We start from the raw sequence: 23,137 nt of genomic DNA, 5'->3' as shown, positions 1-23,137 counted from the left end.
GCCCCCTTCCCTCCCTCCCTCCCTCCGCCCCGCTCCGCTCCCCACACCCCGGCGGGGCGGTGCCGGGGCGCGGAGTGACAGCGGCGGCCGCGGAGCACCGAGCAGGCGGGCGGGAGGCGGACTGCGCGCCGGTCGCCCTCCTCCGCGGCGGGGAGCTGGGCCACCCCCCCCCCCCGCCTCCCCGCACAAACACACACACACACAAACACACACAGCTCCGCAGCCCCGCGCCCCCGGCCCTACCCCGGGCAGCGGAGCCGCCGCCGCCGCTATGAAGCCGTGCGAGGAGGAGGAGGAGGAAGGGGCGGCGGCGGCGGGCGGCGGCGGCGGCGGCAGCAGCGGCCCCGGGGACCCTTGGAAGGAGTGCGCGGAGGTGGCGGTGCAGCTGGCCCTCCGCGCCGGGCAGGTGAGAGCCCCGGCGGCGGGGGGGGGCGGTTTGAGGAAGGGCCGTGTGGGCGCTTGGCTGGTGCGGAGGGCTGGGGGGGAGGAGGAGGAGGAGGAAGGCGGCAGGCTCGGCACCCGCTCAGCCGGGCCGGGGGGCCGCTTCCCTCTGCGGCGGTAGGGATGCCGGCGGCGGGGCCGCTCCCCCCCCCCGCCCCGGGGCTGCAACCAGCGTAGGGACCAGGAGGCGCTTCAGGTGAAAGCAGATTTATTTTGTGACTGGGAGTATTTTTATTTGATTTAAAAAATAAAATAAAATAAAGGCGGAAAGATTTGTCAGCGTGAAGGTGCTTTAGTAACTTTTTCAAATGTACAGGGAGCGTTTATTCTGGCGCTGTAATGTTTTGGAGCATGCTGTGTTGCTAAGGTTGAATTTATGTACAACTGAGGCTTATGCCGTGGTGCATTTATCCAGAATATTGTGTATTTACATGTTACAGTACCAGCATTTGTTTCTGAGCAGCTTGTGCAGAGAAAAATAGTCGTGTCAGGGAGGTTTTGTCTTCTTGCTATATATACCACTGTCTTCAGAGTGACTGAAGTTCACTTGCTAGGGATATAAATCAGCAGTGGCTCTGCACAGATCTACGGTAGCTTATTTAAGAGCCGTGTTTCAACACAGTAGAAGGTTAGTCATCTTGGGAGACATCCTGGCCCCACTGTCTGCAGCAGCAAAACTTCCACCGACTCTAACAGAGCCAAGAAGTGGGATCAGCAGATTGTTCAGATGAGAAATTGGGTAAAGCACAAACCTCAGCAACATGTATTTCTCTTATGCTTCCGTTCTGCTCTATTCTGAAACACGTTTTGTACCTGTACACTATGATTCAAGGAGCCCCCTTTTCTATCTTGAGTCCAGGACCTGTAACTTTTCCTTTATGTGTTATTAAAACTATTTTGTCCCTAGTAGAAGACACAAACAAAGATGAACAGAATGCCAGAGGAGGGGAGACTTGTTTTAGTAATACAGGGAATAAATGGATAATCCAAATCGGGATGACAGGTCATGCTCTCACAGACTCTCCAAACAGGAGTTTTTCCAGCATACTCATTCTGCCAGCCATTTCACAAGAGAGACTCTCATGACTTGCTCAAGCCTCCACACCTTACTTCTCAAAATATCAATTTGTGAAGACAACCGTAACCATCTCCAGCCATTTTAATTGCTCAGAAAGTCACAGCTGAGCACCTTTTCCTGTAAGAAATAAACATTCCAGAAGATTAATCCTTGCATCTTTTTTCACAGTTTGCCATCGCTACCTTGCAACTGGCAGGAAATGGCCGATTCCTTGGCAGGCCAAATTTAAAGCAGTCAAGGATGTTGTTTAAGTAAGCCTTTGGAACTGGGTAGGGTTTTTATTAACTTTGTAATGTTAAGGAATGTTTATAGTTACAAAAAACATCAGAGATCCTTGTGGAAGAAAAGGTGCAAGTAGGGCTGTATCTTTTATTTAAGTGTCAATCCACTTCCAGCTATTCCCTAAAGGAGCTAGAGATAAGGACACAAAATGCAATCTAACATAGGTTTGATAGGATTCGATTTTTGTTGAAAATTGACTGATAAAATTTAGTTTTATTTTGGTCACTAAAAATAGTCAATTCTACTGGTCAAGTTCATCTTTTTCTTCTGCCTCTCTTCCCGTCCCTCAGACCCCTCCACCTTTGTCTCCATCCCCAGAAATCTGCTTGCACTCTCTGTCTCCCCAGATCCGAGTCCTGTTTCCATCCCTGCGTGAAATTTTGCCACTGCAGCCTTTCATTTGAGGCCCTTCATTTCTCAGGACCACAGCAGGTTAGGAAGGCTTGGAATTGTTAGAAAGTGTCTACGAGAGTCTTGGCACAGAGGCCAACCTGAAGAAAGGCATGCAAGTCAAGATTTTGGATTTCTAGGAAAAGTTAACCAGTAATACAGTTTCCTGGTCTCCCCTGTGGCTTACACAACTGGTTTATATTGCATCATGTTTCATGAGTATAAGTAAAATATATCTTCTTTCCAACAAAGGCATCTATGCTGTGGCATAGTTTCTAACTTAAAAGTCTGATAAAGAAATTTTTGCTTGAATATGTGTCAAAAGTGGTGTTGCTGGAGTAACTTCTATTCCCAGGTTAAAATCATTGCCTCTCTTGCCCATCCTGTTACTTAGTTCCATTACTTTTATGGAATATCACAGGCTCTCGTTTAAGATATATGGCTATTTCATGAGAATGGCCATGGTTTTGTAATTTCTGTAATTGACCTGCATTAAAATTATGTCTCATTTGCTCTGTAAGGGCACATATAACTGCACTTTTTCAAACCTTTCTTCTGCTTTTTCTGTGAGTAAATTTGCTTGCTGTGTTCATGAGAGCACGCCCATTGGCTTAATATGACTTTTCACTAAGAAAAGCAGGCACAACTAGTCTCTACATCTTTGATGCTGTTGAGAGCACTGAGTAATATTTGCACAGTTCTCTGCAATTACCATTGGAGAAACTTCACCAAAATGAGTAGATGTGCTTCTAGGTGAAAACAAGACTAAAATACTGGGGCTAGAAGCTAACGTGTTGAAGTCCACACAAACTACTTTTTTACTGGTTTTTTTTCTCCTCCCCCCCACCCCCGAAAATAATTTTATGAGGCATAAGAGACCTAGCAGAATCCCACTAACAAAAAGGGCAAAATTTCCACTGATATTTTAAAAAGCCAAGATTTTTTTCCCCCATGTTTGCTCCCGGGGGATATTGTTAGGCTATTTTCTATTAAACATGGACAGATTTTTTAGCAAACCAGATTGGTGTTCCCTAAATTATTTGTGGGTAGTTATGCTTTTTACCTAGATGTTTGATTTTATCAGTGAGCAAATATTTCAGAACAATATTGCAAGCAAGTAATCCATCTTGGAGCTCTGACAAACGTGTGGTGAGTGCAAGCAGTATGGCAAAATGGAATATCTACCATGAGCAACTCACCGTTGGTGGGTTTCCTGGCAGGTGATGGGGGAGAAGGCATCTTGGCCCTCTGTCCTCTCCGTTTTCCTTTGTATGACTTAATTTCACAAAGGCGTTGGGAAGGGAAGAGTCCAGGGCCGTGACTGAGCTGAGCCCTGGCGGCTCCATTTCCCCTGCTCCATGGCAGATGAAGAAGGGAGCGGGGACAACCTGGGTCTTGCTCTGCGCTGTTGACTTGACGCGTGTACTGGCGTAAATGCCCCTCCCTTTGTATAACCCCCCAAATGCTCCCAAGCAGGGTATTACGATAAGATCTAGCCAATTCCTTTACGAGAGGAGGGGCAGCATGGACTAAAAGTGTTAAGTGACTCTGCTCTAAATAACCCCGCTCCCAAAAATCAGCTGCTTAGAATTTGCTGTAAAATCTCCATGATCTAATGTTTTACAGCTCACAAAACAGGAACGTAACTCCAGATACCTTCCGTACCACGGCAACAGTCAGCAATATCCACTACTTGTCAGAACAATCAGCACACCCTTTAAACATAGTATTTTGTACTATGAAAACCAAGAGCTGAGACTGAAATTTGGGAGTTGCTGGTTCCCTTTCCCATGCGTAATACAGCAGAACTGTTTTCTTTGGTCATCACACATTTCTCAATGGTTTTAAAATACTTTGGTCAATGGAAATTTAGTTAAACAATTGAAATATACAAGTTTTGGAAGGGACTTGGAATATTGGTCTTGTTGGTGCTGGTTTTAGTAAATACAGTTCTATAAGTGGTGCTTAATTTTTGCTTTGTTTTGGTTTTCCTAATTTCAAATAGTTTATTGTTTTCACTGGTCAAAAAATAAGTCTGCTCCTTTTGCATTTTGCCCCCTTATTTTTCTTTTTAATGAAGGAGTGGGAAAAAAACAGAAAGAAAATGGGAAAATTGGGGAAAAAGCTTTTATTAACTGTTTTCCCATATGTGCATTTGCACTTGATGTGGTTTAGTTCTGAGTTTATAACAGTAAAACCTTTGAAAATGAGATAAAGACTTTTCCAGAAGAGAATCCAGGGTTAGATCACTGGTTTCATATCTAGGGAAAAGTCTACATTTTTGTTTTTTATTAAATATATAGCAATTCTTTGGGAACTAGTGGGTGGTCAGCACTTGAAGTTCCAAAAACCCATATACACAAGAAAAAATAAACTTTGTATGTCGTTGTTGGCAAAAAAATAAACCAATGGGGTTTGCCTTTTTAAAGTAGAAGAGCAGTGGGGTATTGACCCTGTAAATTAAGAAAAAGGAAAAAGGTGTTTGCATGAAAAATTCCTAAGCCTTGAGGCTCTTTCTTATCTTACGTGTATCTTTTGTAATTTCCTAAACTGTGATGACTGCCATCATCCTTTTATTCCATTAGTTGCATCCCATTCATCAATCCTTTTCTGAACTGTCACGAGAGTTTCTTGCAGATTGATTCAAAATGCCATGTTCCCAAAGGCTACTCATTAGCTCAGAAAGATTTTTAGTCAGAAGAATTAGAACAGGCTCTGGCAGAATTAGGCCTACAGTTGTTTTTCAGTAAACGTATTATTTTAGTGTGCACAGGATAAATGGCCAACAAATCTGAGTTGTGAACTTCTGTTTCAGGTTATTAGGAAAGCTCTAACAGAGGAAAAACAAGTGTCCACAAAGACATCTGCAGCAGATCTTGTGACAGAAACTGATCATTTTGTGGAAAATTTAATTATTTCTGTTCTGAAAGAGAAGTTTCCCTCCCACAGGTGAGTGCCTATAGAAAGAAACTATCAATGACCTGTTTTCCTTTAAGAGCTGTATATCTGACTGGCATTTAAAGGGAATCTTAAAAGTATATATATCTCTCTTACCTATTAACCTATTGCTTTTGGACACTTTCAGAGGACTTCTTTTTTTAAAAACTACCACTTCCCTCTACTTAGTACTTTATATTTTCTAATAGTTATGTTTCTTAATATATGTATTTAATACTGTTTCCCCTGTAGGGACATCATGTATAAAGGTTTTGTATGGATCTCCATGATTTTCAGAATACTGATCTGTTCTCTATTTTATAAGAATTATGCTAAGGATATCTATTAAAATATAGCTGAAATTAATGATAGCAAAGGTCCCATCCTGCAGACCTTCCCTTCACTTTCTTTTGCCATCATACATAAACGTTTGCCAGATCAGGACAAGTATCTCATTTAGTCACATTTACCTTGTGTTGTATAGAATCCTAAAATCAGTGAGAAGCAGGGTTGTTTATCATCATCATCATTTGATGCATATACATAAACAGGTTATAACTTTTACTATATGGGATGACAACCCAAGTTTTTAAAAATAGATCAGATTGTTGACTCCTCTTGAATTATTATGGTCAATTTGAAAATAACAACTCCTAGCACATGCACAGATTAGAGAGAAGTTTGGTATTAGTTGGCCAGTTTTGTTCCATGCAGAGACTCTGCAATCGATTTCCACATTTAACTTCAGTCTACACGGATAAAATTCATCTTGCTGCAGAGCCTGTATATCCCTTAAATACTGTATGACTTCCTCCTAACTGTGTGCATGGGGATGAGCCTTGCACTCTAGTGCTGCGCAGAAATCAACAAAGATGAAAATCTGGAGGCTCAGCTACTAATCTGATTGTCGGCAATGCTGCTGGAAAAAAAACCACCATAAAAAGGAGCAGAAAGAACATTATATACTAAATATGGCTTTCTAAATACGTGTTGTATGTGATCACATATTGAAGCAGTACTGTACAGCATAATGTGTGGTTCTTGGCTGTGATTCTCAAGAGAGTGCCAGGCTTTACAAGCCTATTATTTGTGTAATATTCCTTCTACTATTGCTGGCTGTGCTCTTTTCTCATCTCCACTCTTACGTTGTTTTTTTTTTTTTTTTTTCTTGAACAGTCTGGCAGAGAACATAAAACATACGCATTTCACATAAAATGAGAATCATCAGAAGCACTCAAGTTACTCAGAATGGGAACAAAAGTTGTAAGGTCAACATAGACCTAGGAGTGCAAAAATCCCTGACTTTATTAACTCTGTAAAGTTAACTTCTGACTTTATAAGCAAATGAAGGAATTGCTGTTTCTTCAAGACAATTATTTTTTGCTGATACTGGTTGTTGGTTTTGATTGAAGCTTATTCAGACAGTGAATACATTTAGATTAAACAGTAGATTAAAACTAGATTTATCTAGACTAGATTTAAAACACTTGCAATGAGGAGTTTGCAGTAGCAATCAAGGTTTAAATTACAGTGCAATGAAAACATTAAAAGATCATTTAAATTGTGTTTAGTCTTTCCCCTAACCTGGCTGTTCAAAGCATCACTGAAGATTTGTTATTTCTTTTTCTCTTAAGTCATCTTGATTCTTATGTTCTCTGAATCAAAAAATGTACCTTAGGAGTTAAAAAATTAAAAGGGATCTCGTTAGAATTTGTGCCATTTGCAACTGTGGCAGTGCTGAGTCTTCAGATATTGGAAATGTACTCAGAAGTAAAGAGAAATATTAGGAAAACCTATTAAAAATGTAATTTGGCCCATGTTTCTTTCTTCTTCTCTCTACTTGGCAAAGTGCTATGTATCATCCTGATTTGTGCTCATCCAAGTTTTCATCTTTGCCCACTCTTTGGTACTCTGACATGCTCGAAGTGAGTCTTTTCAAAAGGATGTTTTTTCTGATAGATCTTTGAGTTGTGGATAGGCGCAGCCAGAATATCAGGGGCTGCTGGTTGAAAAAGGCTATCGTACCGTTTGTCTGTGTTGTTGTTACACAAGTTGTCATCTTTGGTGTTAATTGTGGCCTTAATCCTGTAGACCTTAAAACCAGGACACAGCCATTACGGAGGGTGACATCTGACTCCAGCTTCCCGGCTTTCTGCCCTCGGACCCCCCGGAGGGGATGGGTGAGGGGCAGCGCTGGTTTGAACCTCCTGCGCCCGACTGGCAGTCATGCTCCTGCTGCAGTTTACGCTATGCTATGGTTTCCTTGCTGTTCCAGCAATGAATTTCAGAGCAGCACCGTGGTACGAACAGATGTACGCTCAGGCTTGGCTGAAATTACTGGACTCATTTTCCGTGGGAGAGAACTTTAATCCAGATTTGAAGAGAGGTCAACAGAGCTGGCAGGCTGGCATATTAAATTAACTACTGTAATGACACGGCTACCCTTCCCACGTCTCAAGCTGTTCCTAAAATTTGGTCTCCAGTACTTCAGGCCGAATGTTTTGCTTAGTTTGCATGTTTTTACAGCACAGGGAGCCATAGAGCAACACATCTGATGTTGCCTGTGAGGGACTCTCACAGTTCCCAGTATCACATAACAGCAAGGGCCTTATTTTAACCTATTGGCCCAAATTTCATAAAATGGGCACCTAATTTGCCCTACATCCATTTTGGAAAAGTTGTTCTTGGCCATCAAGACTTTATCAATGGCACTGCTGTGCCCCGGCTTCATGTTAGCATTTCTGTCTGGGGGGCTGCGGCATCGCACCCCCGCTGTAAAGAAAAGGTGAGGGACATGCTTACGATACTTGAGGGCAAAACACCTTACACAGAAATACTCTTGTCTTTAAAGAGGTTCCCATTTCAGCTTTCTTTGACTGGCAAGACAATGGCTACAGCTCGGGCCCTGGCTGGGGGAGCTGGCAGAGAGTTGAAGCAGGAGCATAATCCATGGGGAAAGTGGACAATCTGAGGTGGGATATGAGGTGCTCCATCTGCAAGAAGATGAGCTTCCTCTGCAGCCAGCAGCACAGCCAAAGCGTATGATTGGGTTTAGGTGCTAATTACAAGATTTGTAAAAGCAAAAGTCAAATGATACAGTACCAACAGGACAAAATAATGGAATATTTAGAGCAAGGAGTCTGCAAAGTGTTACATTTGACTGAGAATTCCAAACACTTGTTCAAGTCTTTCTTGTTTCTCAGTTGCACACTAACACTTCGTCCTTCAGGTGTTATCTTTAATGGAGGTGAAAATAGGAACAAACACTTCCTACTTCCCTCTTCATACCAACTGGGGGCCCACAATGCCATCAAAACAGTCCCTTTCTACTGAGAGAAAGGCAAAGCAGCGTTTGGAAAATTCAGAAGTCTCCTCCTGTGCTGTCTGCAGAACATTTTAAGCTCGTGGTTGCAAGCGTTATGTGGCATCATGCAGCGCGTGTTGAGGGCACAAAAGAAAATAGCTGTTACTCTAGTCCTAGGGAAGCAACTGTTTCTGCAAAAGACATTTTCTCTTTATTTTATCCATTTTTTTTCCCTCTGTGTCTTCAAGAGAAGCTTTTTCCTCTTCAGGCATTTGCGGGAACTCTGAATACCACTACCAGTTGTTCGAATGTGAAACCAAAAGCCAGATTCAGTATTAGCAGTCTGATTCTACATTTTCTGTACATACCAGACTTTATTCAAATTTGTGAGAGTAGCACCTGCACAACACTTATAGAAACAGACCCTGAGCAGTTTATGGGAGAGCAGGGATAATTAAGGTCAGCAGGAAATGTGCCAGAACTGGATGTTCATTTCCCAGGGAAAAGGGGGGGGGGGGGGGGAGCATATCTACGAAAAGAAATTGGGACAGAACAACAGAACAGAAGATGAGCTCAGATTTCAATGTGTGCCTTGTGCATCCAAACAACAAGCAGAAAAAATAATTTGTTGATTTTCTCTGGGTCATGGGAAAAAGAAAGTTCAGCTTTCTAAACCTTTTAATTTCCAGACTACTGTAAAAAATTCAAGTAGGAGTGAGACTGTGGATTTTCTAAGAGTGCATTATTTCCTGCTGACTGAATTTGACTGCAAAAGAGAAGCAGCTACAGTTTGCAGTTTCTGTTACTTACTGCAAGAGACAGGCCTAACACATAAAATTACATTCTGCATTAAAAAAAAAAAAACTTCTTCTAGAGTTCCAGGGATGCCAGTTCAGATCCATTTCTGCATTCATTTTCATGACTTTCCTAATGGTATATTGGGAGAGTGAACATAAATGGAGTTCTTTTTTACCATGTAAAATAGTATGCTATAAATTTGAGAACCCTCCTTCAAAGTTTCTATGAAAGTTCCCCGTTCCCAAATGAAAAAAGCAGTATGTGTGTTTATAGGTACATATACATTTATACACTTTTTTTATATTAATAAAAAAAATTAAGTATCTCTTCAAAAACTGGAAGATGGAGTTTGACTTTTCCAAATCACATATCTAAGCCAGTTTTGTGGGACACTTGTTTTACTCCACACCAAATGCAGGTTTATTGCAGAAGAATCCACTGCTGCTGGTTCAAAGTGTGTCCTCACCGACAGTCCAACCTGGATTATTGACCCTGTTGATGGAACGTGCAACTTTGTGCACAGGTAAGTAGACAGTGAACTGAGAAATACATAAAAAAAGCAAAATGTAGCTTCTCACAAATCCTCCCTTGCACTTAAAGGTGTTTTACTGTGGTAGATTCGTTCCCTTGACTTGTAAGTAGGAGTCATCCCTTTATCTTTTTGTACCTCGCGTAGTGTATCTTAGGGAGTGTGTGTTTGTGCTGGAGAGAGCTCTGTACTGTTACCTAAGGTAAGCTAAAGTTTCTGCTGATTGCTTAATGACCCAAAGCTCTTGACTCACAGCTCGTTTATATATAACCACACAATAACGTGCAGAGACTTGAGCTGAACTGGAGGAACAAGGCTGTGCTATGATGACACTTGGCCTAACGCCTTATGTGGTTGTTACACATTCCTTTTAGTAGTGGTGTTTTCTCCCTTTCAAATACAAACACTCCATTTTTCCTGGGAAGTAGAACTATTGCATATATGTAGAGTAGAACTGAAAACTAAGTTATACATAGATAATGGTTTTAAATTTCTATAATACCTCTCGGCAAAAAGAAATCCAGGGATCATTACTGCAAAAATGCAAAAGTTTAATTTATCGGTTGAGTGCTAGGGGTTGTAAACTAATGACTGTTCATAATACTTCTACTTAAAAACCTTTAAATATGTTCTGCCTTGTAGTTAGTGACTTAATATAACTGCATTTATAATTTAAAAAAAAAGAAGAAAGCATTTCCTTGAATTTTGATGCAATTACACAGAACTCAAGGGGAGATGGGGGTTGTCATGTGCTGGTATTTCATGCAATTAAGTGAAATTTTCTCTTTCTAGCAGTATTTTCTGGACCTTTACTTTAAAGCCCTTTTTAAAATGTGTTTTTAAGAGATGAATTTATTTCGTTGTTTAAAATGCAATAATTATACTTTAGTCAAAAGGACCAAATTAAATAAATGATCATCACTTTGACAAAGGAGAGAGCAGGGGAACTGGTTTCTCCTTATGTTGATGTCAGCAGCAAGGTATATCCATGCTACTTAATTGCTGTCTCAGATGCTTGAACTTAAACAAAATGTGCTCTTAAAAGTGATGACTTGTTATAACAACACTAATGATTTTATACTGGATAATTCAATTACACTAAAGCAAAAAGATCACTAAAATATACAACACGCTTAGTATAAAAATCCTGATAACTTCATGTGTTTATTCCTTGCCTTCTCCAATATTAAATTACATTTTTAAAGGAACTGACAAAGTTAAAGAAGCCGACAAAGGAGAACTAGTACAACATCAAGAGCATTTTGACACAAGTAAAATCACAGAGCTCCATGTGGGGTTTTGTTGCCTAAGGGAGTTGCGTAAGGAGTAAGTCGAGAGATTTTTCATCAATAATTCTTCATTTCTTATTTTTCACAGATTTCCAACAGTGGCAGTGAGCATTGGATTTGCTGTTAACAAAGAGGTATGAAGTATGTTCTCTAAGATGGGTACCTGAGAGCTGGTTAGAAGCCTCAAAACCATGTGGGAACTTTAAATAAAATAAAATTTAAAAAAAAAATCAGCCACTACTCAGGTTTTTCCATGCTTTTTAAATGCATTTGATCATACTCTACTAGTCTAAAATCGTAGTCCTGCAAAACTTACTTACGCAAACTGGCAATTACAAGACAATTCTTACAAATTATTATAAATATTACAGGATTTATGTGGGGGGAAAAAAGGGAGTACTGGTGTGAGCAAGGCTTTGTAAGACAAAACCATAATGAGTTAAATATAGTGCTGCCTATTCATAATTTAAACATTATCTCCTAGTGTTCTTATGTTATTATTATTGCTTCTTTCCTGCTAGCAGTATCTGTGAAAGCTAACTGCTACTATGAGGCAATTCAGAACTGATTTCTATGAAGAGTGCAAAATTATGGGCCTAGTTCATTTAATCTCCTTTTATGGTTTTTCTAACGTAGTAAAATAACTGTATTTCCCACATAAGAGCGTGATTACGGGCTGGGGGGAAGTACCTAGCCTTCATATGTCCCAGTTTGAGTTTCCCAGCTATACTCATTCATGCTAGTGCCTTTTCTCCAGACGTTGCCAGTTTACCATTTGATATATACAGAAGAAATAGCTATTCAAATTGCCAAGGAATGTGCCTCTGTCAGCCTAATTCCACGATCTTAAATATATGTATAGCTGTAAGCGAAGCCAGCAAGAATTCTGTGCAATAACAACATAGTTTTCAGATGCACTAGTGGCTCTTACTGATTTAAACAGAATAATGTTGTGTACTTCTCTAGTTAGACTTTTCAAACATGGAGACTGCAGAGGAGCATTTCCATGCTTTTCTGAAGTTTATTCATTCCCAAAGGTCATTTTGAATATTACATATTACTACCAGAGAGATTTCTCTAATATTTATGTTTCTTAGAACACCATTGTGATTTTGATGCTGCATATTTTGGGTTATGTAAACTAAACAAAGCTGAAACAAAAATAAAGAATGATGTTAAATCTCCCTCAATAAACAAATGGGAAAAGCAGAAAAAAGTAGTAAGCTGAAAAGGAGCCAAAGTACACACAGGGGAACTGGCCTGAATGTAAGTCTTGAACAGTACTGAAGAAATTCCTGCAGGTGTCTTCAGGGAAGAGTCTATTAATAGTGTGTTCCTCAAAAGAAACCTTGGTTTAGATGGGACCTCAGGGTAGGGAGTGAGGACAGTCTATTCCCTTTGAATTGTCTCTGATGAACACCGATGATTATTCACATTGAACGGAGGAGGGCAGCAGGAAAAGATTTGGAGTCTAGAACATCTGAGATGTTTTCTTGACCTTGTTACCAACTTATTCTGTGACCTTGGGCAAGTTGCTTAATTTTTGTGCATCTGTCCACCCCTAAATAAAATATTGCTAATAGTACTTATCTAGGGGTGATTTTTAGGAGCTGACCACTGAAGTTTGTAAAGTGCTTTAAAATCTTTTGGTGAAACCTATTAAAGTAATGGAAATATTAAATACCTTGTGTTTAAATCAAGGGTCAAATTCTGACCCTTTTCTCATTGGTAAACACATACTCCCACAAAAATTCCAGTGTCGCTCATTCTCAAGCTTTCATTGAGGGTCACAACATTTGGTATTTCTCTTCAAACTCCTTCTCTTTGGGTCGTGTGACTTCATGAGATTCTCACTTTTATGTGCAAACAAGAGGATTTTGCAGAGAAATGTTTGAACCAGTGACCGGAGTGTACTACTTTGTTTGAAAAGGCGGGCAAATTACATGCATCGTGAAAGGTGAAGTGCATATAAAAGCACCCACTGTTAATACGGTGTGCCATGACTTCTGAGTTTGGATGCCTGACTGATCATATATCTATGTATTTGGGGCTGCAAATCTTCAGGGTCCACCTGAAGTCAATGGGACTACTTCTAGGTGTAACTGCTCACCAGTGAAAGTAAAGCATTCAGAATCTGGCCTTAGAGGACTTGCATACTTTCAATAAAAACATACAGTTGAATTTGAAATCAACTTAGCGTGATCACGAACAGATTGCATTAACTTCTCCTTTATAAACTGAATTTTATATGACCTATATCTCAGTATCAAAGTAATAGTAAAATTATTCCAGTTTATTAGCATCAATATAATCTTTGATTACGTGTACCAGTTAAATTATTGCTGATCTTTCTGCCATTAGTAGTTGTTTATATTTATGATGAGTAATTTGAGTTGCATTCATTTCTTTCCTTTTCAAAATCTTAAAGCTTGAATTTGGTGTAATTTACCACTGCACTGAAGAACGATTATACACTGGTAGAAGAGGTCAAGGGGCATTTTGTAATGACAAAAGGCTTCAGGTATCAAAAGAGACAGGTTGGTCTAGATTTTGTTAGAACTCTAAAAGGAATATGTTAATTTTGTTTCAGAGTTGTTGCAAATCGTCATTAGGATAATGAACATCATTATCCTGATGGACAGTATTTCACCTGCATGATAATTTTGTTGTTCTGTGTTTGTTTTTTTCTGAAAAATCACAACTTTCCTCATTTTCCTTTTAAAATATACATCTGAATGTGAACTATTTAAATAATCCTAAATTATTTTGCTTCATAACCATTGTTTAAAATAAGGAAGAGTGAGTGGGTTCACCAGTTTCATTCCAGCTGGCATAACTTTTTATGAGGAAGATGCAATGAGAATGGTGAATCAAATTCAGAGTACAATGGCGGCCGTTATTCACTTACTTTCCAATAAACTTGTACATCATAAAGTGTATTATGTCTGTAGGCATACATGCTAACAGTAAACTAAAGGATGCATGCTTCACCAGGGGTTCTTTAACAGCTTGCTTTTGTGTGTGAGGTATGTTTCAACATACAAATAGATAGCAACACTTAGTCAACACTTTAATGGAAATCTTTTATTGGTAAACCAAGTCATAGATCTGTCTGTTTACCTAATGATAATAGATAACAATAATCAGATGTGTCTAGAGAAGTTTTCTTTTAATCAATGAAAATGCAGAGGGGAACATAACACTCAGTTGAAGACAGAAGCAGACATGTGCCAAAAACGTACATCACTGTACACAGGAGGTGGTAAAAATTTCACCCCAAAAAGAGACTTATGAACTTGAAACACAGTAAATTCAAGCAGTTTAATGTACAGATTTGTTGTAGTGCCCCAAGCAGACTCTGCATCAAAACTTCCCTGAAATTTGGGCAAGTTTGGCTATTCACCTAAATTAATAGTGAGCCAGGGTCTCCCTATTGGGAGAGATGGAGCAAATTGTAAAGTTGATAACCCCTAAGATTTTGAATCCTTGATTGTACATCACGTTTTTGTCAGTGCTCAAATATCCCATATTTCACAAAAGCCCATGCTGTCAGAGACTATTAGGAAGAACTAGGGATGCACACAGTTGGGCTGGTGAGCCACTCCTGAACTGGCCTCGCTCACTTTTGCAGTCAGAGTTCTGTTTTCTAGTTGAGCAAGGAAGTTTTGGCACATGCCACTTTTGTCCTCCTTTCTCTGGACATCCAGTCTATGTGGGTGTCTAGAACAGAGCAAGGGAAGTGGACCTTCTGCCCTTCCAAATGCTTTGAAATTCTCCTTTGTTTTGAGAGACATCATTTGGTGGTGGGCAATTTCACCAGTGAAGATGGATCTTCTTTAGTCTTGCTTCTAATGATGTTTTATGTGTATAAAATCACAGTTGTTCTTTTCCTGTAAAGGCTGAGGCTTCAGTAAAATAAACCAACCCTGGAACAGTGTGTTTCCCCGTACCTACCGCTGGAACTCAAGCAGCCTTCACCGATACACAATGTGTTGGAGACCTAGGCTGTCATGTTACTTCATGCCTTTTGTTTTCAGGAAGTGTGACTGTTGTATAACATCGATCTGCGCTACACATTAATTGTTCAGATTTCATCATTTGAAATCACAGTCCAGGCAAATACTGTTCTTTGTCAATGCCAAATTTTGCAGAGGTCTGGTATGGGAGTTCAAGCAGTCAGGATAAACATAAATGAAGGATCCATCTTCCCTTTGACCTTGCTTGAGTGATATTTCTTCTCATGCTTAGATTCAGGTCGGGCCTTCTATGTGCTAATACTGTAAGTGTATTGGTCAGCAGAATTGGTCTTTTCCTCATAAATCTATCCATGTCACTGTTAAATGTCTTCTACCAAGCCTCCTTATTTTTCTGGCCTCTATCAGAGTGAGGAGTACTCAGTAAATTTTTTCCTGTACCTTGAATTCCTGAAACCCCATCAATTCTTGTGATCAGCCAGCTCCTTTTCCTAAGCAGAGACCTCCCTCTTCCTTGCCTTAGTCTCCTCATCCAATTTCTACCTGTAGCCTTGATTAAAATTGAAGAGATCCATTTATGCATTAGAAATATATTTAATCACTCAAAAGAACAACTGTCTTAGTCATGACCCAGCTGTGAGTGGTGTGGTGTGAATGCTTGGTGCATTTCAGCAACGAGGCATGCATTAAATGTTCTGTAATTATAAATTGGGTCTGTTATGCAAAAAGGTCTAAGGCAGATTGCTTTCACCATCCAGAGTTTTCAGTGGTGGCTAAACAATGAATACCCTGCAGCGTGCCTGGATTGGTGTTTCTATATTTGAATGCAGTAATTTAAAAAGCAATTATTAAATCTATGTTCCTACAGTTACGCTTTGTGATATCCTGTAACTTTTAATCTAATTACATACCTGTTACTCACCAACCATTTACCACATTGCTTGAATCCATAATGTTCCTCTGCAATACTAAATTCATTGGTAGCCTGTTAATTAAATGATGTCTCACTCCAGCCTAATTTACTTTTGAAAACCTCCTTGCTAATTCTGCTGAGAATTTTCAACTTGTGCCATTAGCTGTAATAACCAGGTAGACATTCCCTAGCTGAATGAATGCCTAGCCTTAACCCAGGGTAGAAGGTGACACCTGGCACTTGGGCACAGCCTGTTTAGTAAGTAATCAACAGCTAAAGCTTTGAGTTTTGTCATGCCTCTAACACCTCAAAGTTCAGCTGGCGCAGCAGAAGCAGGGACACTTGGCATTTGATCAGCCATCTCCACCTACATTGGCATACGCTTGTTAAATACTAGCAATATTCAGATCTCATGTGAGGACTACGTCAACACCCTGTAAGTCACTGTGAGTCTTTCTTTTGACTGTACACAAGGCTGATACCCTCATCTGCTGTAGGTCAGAATTGCCCTTGCTGAACACAGTACAAAAATAACATTTGTATATTATTCTTAATTAAGATACTGCTTTAGTTTGTGATAAGAAAGAGTTTTATTCAGTCATAACGTGTCTTCAGTCTTTGAAATGTCACAGTGAAGGGGAGCTGTTACTGGATGACTGGTGGTTTAGGTAGAAACTTTTCTTTCCTCTTACTGTATTCCCAAATGTTTATCATTTGTTAACAAATTACTTCCCTATTCAAGAAATCCTGTTTTCAAATATGATTAGATTAGCATCATTAATAGTTGCTAGGTCACTGGATTATTTTTAGTTGACTGCTAATGTTAGTGAATTTGCCAAAAGCTGACCAGTCAATGAAATACAACAACGTATGGAAAGAGAAGGAATGTAAGAGGGCATTCTTGGTTTTAATCTTCCTGTTCTTTTTTTTAAAAAGTGTGTTTAAATCAGACCATTTGATATGAGAAATCTAGTCTTGCTTGAATTTTTATACAAAGTTGTCACTTATCCCATGAAAGAGTTTGGGGTAAAAAAAGGGACATGAAAATTGTTTTTTTGTGAAAAGTCCATTAGTGTTTAATTTAAAAACAAATTTCCAGAATCTACCTGGAAGCTGTTGAATTAATGGAAACAACTACCTACATTGCAGATATCTCGAAGGCCTTAATTTTAACAGAAATTGGTCCAAAACGTGACCCTGCAACTTTGAAATTGTTCCTTGGTAACATCGAGAGATTGCTCAAGGCACAAGCACACGGGTAAGATATTTTACAATATATGTCTCACATTTGTGACCAAAAATAATTTTAAAAAAAAAGTACGTTGCACGTTTTGTGATCTTAACACATAGGTTGAAATCAAAGGCATTTTCTGCTTTACATTACCATGTCCCCTTCTCGTGGAGTTTAGGGTCCGTGTCATTGGGAGCTCGACCCTGGCTCTGTGCCATTTGGCATCCGGCGCTGCAGATGCCTATTACCAGTTTGGGTTACACTGCTGGGACTTGGCAGCGGCAACTGTCATTATTAGAGAGGCAGGTGGCACTGTAATAGACACTTCAGGTGAGTAGAATATCCTTGTTTTCATTGACCTTTTGGGGACTGAGTGGCTATTTTGGGGCAGTTTCTGTTACCTCAGTACAGTCCTTCTCCTGTGGCTCTATCTCATTTCTGGCAACATTCTGTAGAAACATCTGTACTCCCCGCTAGGCTCTGGCTGGTTATTCATAACACACTGATGTAATTCCAGCCTGGGGTTTCATCACATCAAAGGTCTTCTGAGTCAAACTGCATTTCCGTGGCTTTAAGTAATTCCTTTAAAGCATCAGATTTACAGTAAAGAACCAGCCCAGGAGATTGGTAGACATGCTCAGACTCCAAACTGATTTTGGCAGAGACAGCCTCTTGAGAAAGGAGGAGTCTCAGGTACATGTCTGACCATACATGACTAGGAACTACTCAGAGGGACTAAAGGACAGCACAGTCTCTGGATTATTATTTTATTCATTTAGATGGTACACATCTCACAGTAATGGTTTACTGGTGACCAATATGCAGATACTGTGGAAAGATATGGTGGATTAACAAGAAGGGTACGCTGATTGAACTAATTTCTGTTCCATCCCTTCCTGTCGCTAAAAGAACGGAATATTGCATTTGTTGTTGGATGCTGAATGAATCTAGACATTTCACTGCTTCTGTTGCATACTTTGGCACTGTAGCTAGAATTTTCTGAAATTGTTTTTTGCCGGAGATTTCCAGATAGGAGCTGCTGAATTAGGTTGTCATTCCCACCCCAAAAAGAGCTACATATGAAGTTGTTTCAGTGTTTCTGAATCTAGCTAATTACTGCATGGTTTATATTTAAGAATACATTGCCTTTTTATATCACGTAAGCCAGTTCTCATTAATCCTCTTGTCCTCAGGGGGACCTCTGGACCTTATGTCCTGCCGAGTGATTGCTGCGGGCACCAGAGAGATGGCTATGTTCATAGCTCAGGAAATACAAACTATTTACTACAGACGGGATGATGAAAATTAAATACTTAACAATATGGAGTCTGCCCTCCTGAACTACGTAACTTTTGCAAGATGGGTGGCTTAAAGGGTACGTGATTTCAGCAGGATGCTTTCTGTGGAGATTTTCTGTGTCAAATATTTTTTATAAATTTATTACAATGTGGGAAGGCATAGGGAGATTTTTAAACCTCTAAGAATCATGTTTGCTTTTTAATATGTATCTCTTTCAGCAGTATCTTTTTTATAAGATAGCATATTTTACTTGTAGTAAAGTAGTCTCAAAATTAAGTTGTAATTTCATATCTGTGGGGCTGATATTTAGTCTTTTGTAACATGCAGCTAAAAATGGAACTTTATTTTTACAGATGCAGATCTCAGGTAAATGAGCTTTAGGACTGTAGTCAGGACAAGTAGTTAAGATGTGTGCCTATAATACCCTTGTTCTATGATACTTAAGAATGCAATAAAAATGACATTATTGTTTCCTAACTACATAATAGCGATATATCCATATATATGTATATGTACATATATGTATGTCTGTGTGTATGTGTGTATTATATATACACCTATACATGTATATCCATGTATACACACACTTACGTGTGTGTGTATGTATATATATATATGGGTATCCTGGATGTTTACAGCAGTTTAGAGAATGCATAGAAGAAAGCTAATATTGGAAGTTGTTTTCAGGTAAAGAGTATAGGTTACTTACGTGATTTTGGTGGGGGCTATCCACATGGTGAATAACAGAGCTGATCATGGAAAATGTTTAATGATTTTACAAACTGTCCAGCTAGTTCTTGTTTCCCTTCATCCCTCTGCATGGGGATAAATCATACTGTCCTACAGGCCTCTCTAAGATATTCAAACCTGCAAACACCTTCTACCATAGAGTAATTATAGTTAAAACCAGGAATATTGAACTCCACTGAGTTATTCACAGTATTATCTATGACACGCAGCAGGAGGCCAGCAGAATAGAGCACAGTGTCAAGGAGCTGTTGATTTTAGAGAAACTCTGAGCAGAACAGCAGGATTTGGCCCCTTACAGGCAAGTTATTAAAAATATGCACATAAGATATGCTTGCAAAAAGTTGTAAATCACATGCCCTTCTCACACAAAGTTGTAATCGCACTTTTTGATCAGAGAAACCTGTAAAATCAGTTACATACATTTCCTAAATACACAGCCGTTCTCTATACTTGTTCTCTATCTTTGTATCTAGCATTGGTTTTACTTCCACCAAGGTGTTAATTTCTATTTAGATTATTATTTAAATCGTGAGCACAGGGAAAATACAAGTGTGTCCAGAAAAGTAGTTAAGATGAAATCACTTCTATTTTTTTCTTAAAAAATTGAATTAAAAGATGTGTCTTTTTTGCAAGAGTGCAAATTAAAGGAATGAGCCAAAAAAGTAAGTTGGTTAAAAATTTTTATCTTTATACACTGCATGTGTAGACTTTGTAAACATGTTCAGATATCTGCTTAGAACATACAAACTAAACAATATTTTTTAAAAATAACCTTACATGTTTTTTGCAATGAAAAATGTTTTTCACTGAATATAATGTAGAATTCTGTGTGATTTCTTGATGCTTTTTTCACAAGAAATACAAAGTATTGACTCTGTGAAGAATGACTAAATCCAACTAAGCATTTAAGAACTGGTGGTTCTTAACAGAAAAGCAATGCTGTATGTCACAGTGATCAACGTTTTGTCACTGCTCCCTTTTACCCCGCGGTCCCCCCCCCATCTCTTTGTACTCCCCTGTTCGGAAACAGAGATTGTAAGCCCTCTGGGGCAGGGACTATAGTGCATTGGCTCTGGGTTTGCACAGTGCTAATAGGATGTGATTCTGGTCCACGACTAGGCACTGAGGTGCTATAATAATACAAATAATAAATACTAACAGGCTCATTTGTCTCTTATTTGCCCTCCCCCCAATTTCTGAGCATAGTGGAGATCTGAATGACAGATGCGGAGCCTGGTGGCACCGCTCTGATCCCAGGGTGCTTAGCCTTGGCAGCCGTGGGAGCAGCCGGGGCTTTACTCGGACTTCTGCCATGGCTGTAAGCCCCGTAAGGAAGCTTAGGCTGGCAGGGGATCAAGTGTGGTGGAAGCTCAGCCCCACTTCATCCGCTCCCCCTCCTAACCCCGTCCCCCACAACGCGCTGGGAAAGGACCGTGTGTGAGAAGCTGCTGCGTGGGTCAGCCTGCTTCTACAAAGAAAGTGTCTGACCCAGTTAGGACTAGTGTGCGCTGGTGTCCCAGAGCTCAGCAAAGCAGGGAAATCTATGCATCGACTTTGGTGGCACACAGCAGCGATTTGCGAAACTGGGAGCCAAGCATGGTGGGAAGGGAGAGGTGCAGAAACCCATTCACAAGTTCTCGTTTGTGCCTCTCATTTGTTTTTTATTTGGACTGTAGTTCAAGTGTGTTAAACAGGCAGGGTGTGTGTGGAGCAGCAATCCTGTCTTGCCCACCTCCTCTGCCGCTCGTGTGCCAGTACAAACATTTCTGAACCCTTCCAGTGGACCAGATGAGTGAAGTGATCTGCCTGTAAAGTACCCCAGTAAACAAAAAAGGGATTCTTTTACAGACAGATCATTTTCCCAAGCCAATTCAGCCCCTGGCCACCAAGAGCTGCTGACTTCAGGCACCAAAGGGGCTAGCAAGGGGGCAGGCAGGATGGCTCCGTTCACAGATGGTGCCACATTATGCCAGTTCAAAATTTTTGTCAAAGCACAGCCTTAAAACTATTTAACTACACATACGGACTGCAATAAACTGTACCGGAGTTTGTCCTCCCTTCGTTTTCTCTTGCTAGCCAGATGAAACTTTGTTCAGCATGCGTGTCCGGCAGCTCTCCGTGTCAGTGCGAGCATTCATAACACAGTGCAACACATCAGCCAGAAACTTAAATCCCCCAAAATGCTTAAACATGTGGGCTCTTTTCCCTACCAGCTGTTGTAAAATGCTGCAAATGTTTTCCACTACATATGTTAGGGAGTACGAAAGTGAATCTGTAATTAGGCATCCAAGACAGATGAAGATTTTCTCCGTGAACACTGGCACAAAGGTGCCTGTGCTCTGAAAAGTGAGTGCTTCCTTTGCAAGCAAACACTGCTCAGCTTCCTGGAGCTATCCCAGTTTGTGTCCTCACAGGCTATCCCTCACAGGCTTGCTGGTGGAGAACATTTTATACCTCCAGGCTTGCTGGCCTGGTCTCCAATGCTGCTTGCTGGTAGAATAAAGAGCGTAAATAGCTGTAAACTCCAGGAAAACAGTCGGTGGCTGATTCTTTTGCAGCGTGTCTGGTTGAGCTTGTCAGATTTTACAGAAGAGGTATTGGCATGTTTCATACGTGCTGAAGGACTAGTATTTTCCCTTTGATTACACTAGCTAATCACACAGTATTAAAGAAATTTGCACGTATTGGTGCACTTACCTAGGGGCCCACAGGCAGTATTCTCCATATTTCATCTAGAATTTGGTTCCTTTTGGCAATGGCTTCAATTAAAGCAGTAAAAATACCACTTACCACCAGCCATTCTGCTATCAGTCTTAACAGCTATGCTGTTCCCTCAGCAAGGTTGGATCTGTTCCGTGTATGCACAGGAGATGTGCAAGGGGATCTTCGAATAATGAAATAAGACTTAAGCCACTGTATCAAATTAACATAGACCACATCTTTTTTCATGGTAACTTCCTAGAGCTACCAAGACTTTTTAAATTGCCTTTTTTCCTTTATGCCAGTAGAGAAACTATACCCAAAAATGTGCTCTCTCTCAGCACTGTATCGCCAAGACTGAAAATGTAGAGAAGTCAGAATTATGGTTCCTACAGCAGTTTCCATTTTACAGTGTGTTATAGTTAAGTCTTTCATAAAATGTATCCCCAACACTAAGGAATGCGACAAATCATTCACCAACAGCGGAAAGAGGAATTTCCATTTTCTGTTAATCAATGCACCAGACATGACAATAGCGCTATAGGATACTACATTTTATATGCATGCTGTGTTCAAGTAGCAAAAGAACTATTTTTATTCAAAAGAGGAATAACTGTTGACACTAACTCTGGATTTCTGTGGGTTTTGTTCCTGAAGTTTTAATTTTAAAATGGATTACAATAGTGGGTTTGTACTTTTGTACTTTACAGCCTATTATATTTATACAGTGAATTTTAGAGTAAAAGGGATTGGAGGTCAAAGTGTGCCCTTTCTCATCACAGAATGGGAAGGTATGCGTATCACAACACAAAGAAGCAGAATTCTGTATCTCAGAGTACTAAATGTTACTATTTTCATGTGCTATTTCCCTTGTACACTGTTATGAAATCTGTGCATACAAAGAGTGTATTGCAGTGCAGCCTAGCTAAAAGACAGACAGACCCACCTCATACAGATGGAATGAGAATTAATTAATGTTTAGAAGGCTCTTTAAGTGCAGTCGCTTTTATACAATTACTGAAACGCATTCAATCATGCTAAATACTTCAGTGCATACCCTAATATACAGCATTTATACATTCATTCTCTGCAACCTTTTATGCACACTACCACTGCGCGCTCTGTTAATATCACAACCTAATACACTATGCTTTCTTCAGTTAGCTACCGACTTTCAGTTTTACTAAAAGCTGTTATTCTTTTAGTGAATACTCAGGATTTT

At 39.9% G+C, this 23,137-nt stretch overlaps 2 protein-coding genes across 2 annotated transcripts in view; one reads left to right on the top strand and one right to left on the bottom strand.

The window, feature by feature from the left end:
- MPPE1 (metallophosphoesterase 1) overlaps positions 1–355 on the bottom strand; it is a 34,471-nt gene extending 34,116 nt beyond the window's left edge. The window contains exon 1 of the mRNA XM_075022958.1: positions 244–355. The gene's annotated coding sequence lies outside the window, so the exon portion shown is untranslated. The remainder of the gene's footprint in view (positions 1–243) is intronic.
- Positions 272–20,378, top strand: IMPA2 (inositol monophosphatase 2). The gene is made up of 8 exons (XM_075022959.1): positions 272–406; positions 5,007–5,140; positions 9,649–9,753; positions 11,137–11,182; positions 13,477–13,585; positions 17,085–17,193; positions 17,345–17,496; positions 18,360–20,378. The coding sequence occupies exons 1-8, from the start codon at positions 272–274 to the stop codon at positions 18,473–18,475; spliced, it is 906 nt and encodes a 301-aa protein (XP_074879060.1). The 3' UTR covers positions 18,476–20,378.
- Positions 20,379–23,137: the final 2,759 nt, after the last annotated feature.

This window comes from Buteo buteo, chromosome 3 (genome assembly GCF_964188355.1).
Source record: "Buteo buteo chromosome 3, bButBut1.hap1.1, whole genome shotgun sequence".
In the NCBI taxonomy this organism is placed as follows: Eukaryota; Metazoa; Chordata; class Aves; order Accipitriformes; family Accipitridae; genus Buteo; species Buteo buteo.
The sequence above is the reverse complement of the archived record's forward strand: the minus strand, read 5'-3'. Positions and strand labels throughout refer to the sequence as shown.